Raw genomic sequence first — 7285 nt, 5'->3', positions numbered from 1 at the left:
GGTGTGTTACAGTCGCTTATTATAATAACAATAATAATAGTAAAAAAATAAATACAAATGCTACCCTGGGTACACAGGCTCTATCAAGGAAACGGGATATTGATAAATCACGTTAACCTTTCCTGGCCCAGTTTGTAGTCACAACCCTTTAATTAACATAACGCCCCTCCTTCCACCCAATCTGTAGCTCCTATTACTAAACGGCTCACAGGCAATAACCTGGGCACGATTTATAAATTTGTGCAGGGAAACTAGTCTGTATATATGTATGCAATAACTTCATATCTTTCCAATATATATATTTATATATATATATATATATATATATATATATATATATATATATACATATCTTTAGATAGATAGATAGATAGATAGATAGATAGATAGATAGATAGATAGATAGATAGATAGATAGATAGATAGATAGATAGATAGATAGATAACGTTATAACGCTCTAGAATATAGAGATAGATAGATAGATAGATAGATAGATAGATAGATAGATAGATAGATAGATAGATAGATAGATAGATAGGCAGAAAGATTTTATATAAGAATATATATATATATATATATATATATATATATACATACAGTAAATATATATGTAAATATGTGTATGTATATATATATATATATATAAACATATGTATATATACAATAACTTTATGTATGTCTAGGTATATACTAACTATACATATATTTACATATATATTAACTGTATGTATATATATATATATATATATATATATATATATATATATATATATATATTGAAATATATGAATATATATATAAATCTTATATACAATCTTTTTGTCTCTCTATCTATACACACACATTATCTTGCTATCTCTCTCTATAGGTATATATATATATATATATATATATATATATATATATATATATATATATATATATATATATATATATATATATATATATATAATATTAGTGTACAGATGTACACTATTTTTCTTCTTTCCATCTATGAATAAATACAAGTGATTTAGATGAATACAAGTGTGTGTGTTGGAAAAAGGCAGCTTTTGTGTCTACACAAAAGCCAACACGTGTATAGTCAATATATGGCAGTGACAGGCTCCTGATGATAAGGCCGACATCCCCAGGCCGGGAATTGTAATGAAAGCTGTAGGCACACAGACAGACTATCCTAGAGACAGACTATTATCCTACATTCCATCATAGGCTCTCATCACATTATACAGCCGTATGCAGGCAGAGCCATGGACAGCAACCACTGGGCAGCTATAGAGAAGTGCGGATCTGTCCTTGGTGCTGAACAGCCATCGGCTCCCTGCTCCAGCCCATTGCCATGCCTATACTTCCCTAGATCATCTGTCAAACTAAACTTAAATCTTAACCAATTCCTTCAGTTATAACAGAATATTTAGTAATTAAAACGCTCAATGAGCAATTTAAATATATATATATATATATATATATTTTTTTTATTATTTCTAATTTACTGTCATACACAGTATGACTTAAGATAACGAAATCATGTTAAGATTTTTCCACAGCACCTTCCTTGCAAATTAGTTCTGACAAACAATTTCGTTGCTGTAAGGCTGTCGTATAGCAGATCACCCAAGAGACTGTCTTCCTCTACAGGCAAACGTTTTACTATGTGTTTCTTCTTTTTATTATTATTATTATGGTAAATCGAATTCAGCAAACAGTGCAATGAACTGACATCACCATCGTAATGCACTGATAAGTTCCACTAGTGACCTGACCACAAGTGATAGGGAGATCGATATGTCTACAATACAGCTCTCTTGGAATTCTGGAATAGCTTGTATAATTTTATTATAGGAGTACAGTGGGCTGTATGCAGGGAATAAGCCCCCAGTGATGGAAAATAGGTCAGTGGGGGTCTCAAACACCAGTCAATAAAATAGTGCGATTAAACTTTCAGCTTGGGGACTGTTTAATACTCCTGGGACCCCATCATCACCATCAGTATGATTCACATTCTTTGGAATAACAGCCCATCGATCCAGCAATTAGTTATTTACAGTATTTTGACTAAGTAATGACATTTCACGTTACATCTAGTATTTGAAAGCAACTATAGTATCGACTTTAAAAATACATTCGCATATTTGTTTCAAAAGGAAATCAAACTGTCTACAATGTGGCGTTTTTTACATTTTTTTTTAAATGCAATACACATCTGTCCATGCTAGTCAATTCAAATCCGTTCATTTACTAAAGAAATCTAGCCTTTATCTCACACACAAAATGTATTGAGGGAAGTTTAAGAAAATGTACATTTCTCCAATTTGGGTAAGTTTAAGAAAATGTATATTTCTCCAATTTGGGTAAGTTTAAGAAAATTTACATTTCTCCAATTTGGGTAAGTGTAAGAAAATTTACATTTGTCCAAATTTAAGTAAGTTTAAAAAAATGTACATTTCTTCAATTGAGTAAATTTAAGAATATGCACATTTCTTCAAATCTGAGTAAGTTTTAAGAAAATGCACATTCTCCAAATCTGGATAAGTTTAAGAAAATGTACATTTCTCCAAACTTGAGTAAATCTAAGAAAATGTACATTTCTCCAATTTTGGGCAAGCTAATTATTTCTTTAGTAAATAAATCCCTGGTACATTACAACTGTTAAAAATATATATATTTTTATACAAACTCAAGAAAGAACTATTTGCCAAGCAGCTGTCAAAACCTTGTATTTTAATGAAAGACTTTTTTTTCCACAACATTTGGAATAACTTAATACATTACCATAATAAATAAAATAAAAACGTCTATTAGCAAAACAACTAAAACCAACCTTTTTTTACAGGACAGAAGACCTGAAATAATCTCAGAACAGCAATACAGCAAAAAACCTGTCAGAACATATTTATAGATGTGTTGGTGTGTGAGTAAGTTCACTATTTACACTATGGATACTTGGAGTGTGTGGATAAGTGTAGCCCCCCAATAATGGTTGAGGGCGGACCAGAATTAGGCAGACCAGTACTTCCATGACAAGAGGATAAGAGGCTCTATGGCTGCCTGAGTTGTGTCTAGGGATGCCCATTAAATATGTAAGGCCATCTAGCTTCATTCCAAGATCAAGGTCCTCATATAGGAGCCAGACAAAGCTTTGTGCCTATTAGGCTCCATGCACACTGGGCTTAAAAAACGACTGTTCTCTTTGGAGTAAAAAACGCTCATATAATAGAGCATTTTTTGTACAAAGTTTAGGAGAGTTTTAAGTTTTTTTCTGCCAGTGAGCTCCAATCAGGAACAAAAATTTGTTTTTTTTCCCCCTGCCTCTAAATGTTGATGTAAACGTCCTAATGTGTATGGACACATAGGATAACATTGAGTTGCTTCTACAGGCAGAACACAAAACTCCTGTAGAAGCAACGTTTTTTTACGCCAGTGTACATGGAGCCTTAGCGGTCATTATTGTCACCAGCTATGGAGAGATCTGTCTATGGAAATGTACAGATGTTTTTTATATGCATGGGTAATGGATCGAATCGTGGAACTTTGTCACCTCTGTTTATTAAACAACGATGTGTGTTCAAACTTTGGGAAACACATTAGTGAACCTCATTTTTTTTAAAACAGGAGCAAAAAGGTACTTGCTATTTAAAACAACACAGAATAATAAACCCATTGAACTTCTGCTAGTAAGTATTTTGTTTGTAAAAAAAAAAGAAAGAAAGAAAGAAAAGAAAAGAAGCAAAAGTGACACATCGGGGCGATCAGATCGAAAGCCAGCATCACAACAGGAACAGATATACTTATCACGTTAAAAATATAATATGTGTGTATATATATTTCTATGTAACATCTGAAGGAGACGCTGCAAGGGAATGGCATGGCTGTCAGCGCCCTTGGAACAATCAAGTCCCCAGCATTTTCTCAACAGTCACTTATTCTCGTGATCCTTAAAAATATTTGTCATTTAAAGGGGGGGCAAAGAATAAAACATTTCTTACTTGTGTAGTCCTGATCCTTTAAAACTGATCTGGAGTCACCAAGAGTTTATTGTTCTTGACAAAGACGTGGGGGGCATTAGGATGGCAAAAAAGTGAGCCCCCCTTTTTGACATATTAGACATATATCTATTTATATATTTAAAAACATTAAAATATGTTCTTTTGTTTGTTTTTGTTTTGTTTTTTTTAGAAAATTGCAGTCAAATCCCAAGCAAAGTCTATATTCCAGCTGAGTATTTCATCCGTTTCTGTTTTTGCCTCTGATTGCAGAACCAGACGCGGACCACATTCTTTTTGAGGTCCAGTTTCTCGGCGATGGCTGCAATCTTCTCAGAGGAAGGACGAGGTTGGATGGCGAAGTAGGCTTCCAAGGAGCGCTTCTCTGGGGCCGCGATGGACGTCCTTTTACGCTTCTTCTCGGCACCGTTGAAGAGTTCGGGCTTGGTGAGCTTCTCCCGGTGAGACTTTTCAGCCTCTTCCAGCCAGGCTTGCAGGATGGGCTTGAGGGCGATCATGTTGTTGTGGGACAAGGTGAGGGACTCGAAGCGGCAGATGGTGCTCTGGCTGAGGGAACCTACCCCAGGGATCTTGAGGTTGGCAAGGGCAGATCCTACGTCCGCCTGGGTCACCCCGAGCTTGATCCTCCTCTGCTTGAACCTCTCAGCAAAGGCTTCCAAGTCCCTGGGATCGGCGTCCACGTCGCTCATGCATCCCATGTGGGAGGGTAGCCCATGGGCATGTGCCATGCTGAGCGCCGCCTGGTGCATGGGGTTCATGCTGGACATGTGTGGGTGAGCTGGAGTGGACACCACCGAGCCATCAGGTCCTGTAATGGCCCCTAGTGTCAGTCCTGGGGTGATGTGGTCTAGAAGTTCTCCTTCCAGGGGCTGGTGGTGGTGATGGTGGTGGTGGTGGTGGTGATGGGAGCCGGCCACCCCAGAAGGGTGGGAGATGGGCACTGAGGAGGAAGAAGAGGCAGATGTGCAGGGGATGGTGTTCATGGTGTGGTAGGTAGCGTCCGGCTTGTAGGGGCTGTGGTGGGGAGTGTGGTGGTGGTGGTGGTGTTGGCTCTTGCACTGAGACACTATATCCACAGCTGCCAAAGCTTCAGCACGGGCCAGCAAACTCTCATCCAGACCTCCAAATATATTGCTCTGCAATGTCAAATAGAAAGCACACATTACTGTCTGTTGGGAATTCAGCGATTAAAACTTTTCCAGAATGTTAAAAAACCCTGCTACAGAGAGGGGAAGAAAGGCAGAACACACGCCTAGGCACACACTACACAAGATACATGCAACATCCCAGGTCATAAAAATTAATATGAAAGGCAAGACCGACTGAATACATAAGTTGAGGCAAAAGAGAGAGGGAGAGAGAGGGAAGGGGGGGAAACATTGGATGTGTTGGGTGATTTGCTGTGCAGACATGAAAAAAACATCAAGCAGATAAAGGGGGCTGTCAAGATGTGCCTTAGAGCGGTGATTATGCAGAGTACATACCGGTGGGGTTGGGAGACAGGCTCTTCTCATCGCCTCCGAGCTGCTGCTACTGCTGCTGTTGGCGCTACCTCCTCCTCCTCCTCCCCCGGCGCTGCTCCTCACACTGCTGATGCTGGGAGAGCTGGTGGCCGAGGAGGACGAGTGTGGGGAAGAGGAGTGCAGGGCAGAATATTTGGCCTCATCCTGCAGGCTGCTGTGAACCATGCTGAAGTGCTGCTTGCTGTTCAGAGACATCATCATCATGATGGCTGAGGGGGGGTTCTGGACCAAAGGGCTGCTGGGGGTCCAGATACCCTCTGGATAACGGACAGGTTGAGCTGGCTTCTTCCAATATGCCACGGTTATGGAGCCCCAGAGCTGTCAGCAGCTTCCCTTCCTTGCTCCTGTCCTCTCCTGCTCCCCCAGTTTTGTCTCTGTCCCTAGGAGTAGCGTGCCTTTGCCTATCCCCCTCCTCCCCCCTTGAGAGTAAATACAAGATCTTCTAAGATTTTTTCCTTCCCTTACTCCTCCCATCCAGGGGCTCTCTCACTCCTGGTGTCAATGTTTGATTACGGAATCTGTGGCCATGGAGGGAGCTCTTCTTCCTAACCTCCTAGAAGACTAGGACTGCTGCAGCCATATGTCCCAGGCCAGCTGGTGCCCTCACAGGTTGTGCCTTGTCTCCTTTAAGTCCAGTGTGCATCTAGTGCCATGGGGTTCCCTAACCTAAGCTTGTCCCTATGCCTCCCAGGAGCCTGGTCTTCTCTTGTGCTGCACCGATGCTGCTCCAGCTGTACACCTTGGCCTGCCAGGTAGTCTGTGAGTGGAGGAGGTATCAGTGTGGATTGGATTCCAAGCACATCCAGCCTCTCTCTTCTATGGCTTCAGAGCTCATCTGTGATTGGATAGCCTTGTGTGTGTGTATGTGTGTGTGTGTGTGTGATGGATAGACACTGTAGAGTCTCTGTGTGTCTCACAATAGATTTGTATGTTCTCCACCCCTTGTCATTGTTTTCTCTCCCCTATTACCTTTTTCATCCTATGTTCTCAATCAGACTTCTGTAGAATATTTTCATGTATTTGTACTCAGTCTTATCATAAAAAGGGGGGGGGGGGCTAGGAATGCCCTGCTTTTAGCAACGCACACTTCTTGGTGACTAATGTCATGGTCCCCTACCTGATTTCTACAGCCTGGGGTCACATATGGAGTCTTAACGCGATGGGAAGGCCAGCACTGGGCGCATGAGCACTCACTCCATACTCCTGTCTTTAAATAGCTGCTCACACCTGATCTTTTTTTTTTGCAGCCCCCCCACATCCTTCCAATTTGCTATTTTTAGATCCTGCATTTAACGTCACAAGGAATCCAATGCAGCCATTCCAGTGATCACAAAGTACAAGATGAGCCCATGAATGGGTCACCAGTGACAGCTCCTGCCTTAGCCCCCCACTTACAGTTAATTCAGCCCCTCTCTTTTATAGATGGGCGTCTTTTCTATTTAAATACTACCGGAAAAATTTATCTTTTTTTTAGCCCCCCCACATCCTTTCAGTTTGCTATTTTTAGATCATGCACTTAACATCGCAAGGAATCCAGTGCAGTCATTCCAGTGATCACAGAGTACAAAATGACCCCATGAATGGGTCACCAGTGACAACTCCTGCCCACTTACAGTTAATTCAGTCCCCCCCTAATTTATAGATGGGCGTCATTACTATTTAAATCGTACCAGAAAAATTGATTTTTATTTATTTTTTGTTGTTTAAGGAAATCCCCAAATTGCATTGTGTAGCCTTCACTGTCGCCACCTCGTCGC

At 40.3% G+C, this 7285-nt stretch overlaps 1 protein-coding gene across 1 annotated transcript; it reads right to left on the bottom strand.

Annotated features, from left to right (window-relative positions):
- Positions 1-2678: 2678 nt before the first annotated feature.
- Positions 2679-6396, bottom strand: POU4F2 (POU class 4 homeobox 2). The gene is made up of 2 exons (XM_077476994.1): positions 5490-6396; positions 2679-5141 (listed from the first exon to the last, which is right to left on the bottom strand). Exons 1-2 carry the CDS (start codon positions 5730-5732, stop codon positions 4206-4208), a joined length of 1179 nt encoding a protein of 392 aa, XP_077333120.1. The 5' UTR covers positions 5733-6396; the 3' UTR covers positions 2679-4205.
- Between the last annotated feature and the right edge of the window lie 889 nt (positions 6397-7285).

This window comes from Lithobates pipiens, unplaced genomic scaffold, assembly GCF_037356315.1.
Source record: "Lithobates pipiens isolate NorthernLeopardFrog02 unplaced genomic scaffold, aLitPip1_a1.2 Scaffold_13, whole genome shotgun sequence".
Classification (NCBI taxonomy): domain Eukaryota; kingdom Metazoa; phylum Chordata; class Amphibia; order Anura; family Ranidae; genus Lithobates; species Lithobates pipiens.
Note: the sequence above shows the minus strand (reverse complement) of the source record. Positions and strands in the feature narration are given on the sequence as shown.

Excerpts from the sequence above, each read along its gene's own strand:
- POU4F2 (XM_077476994.1), bottom strand. The coding sequence starts at position 5,732 with ATGATGATGATGTCTCTGAACAGCAAGCAGCACTTCAGCATGGTTCAC. Across the intron at positions 5,142-5,489 it reads CCTGTCTCCCAACCCCACCG|AGCAATATATTTGGAGGTCT; the intron begins GTATGTACTCTG and ends TTGACATTGCAG.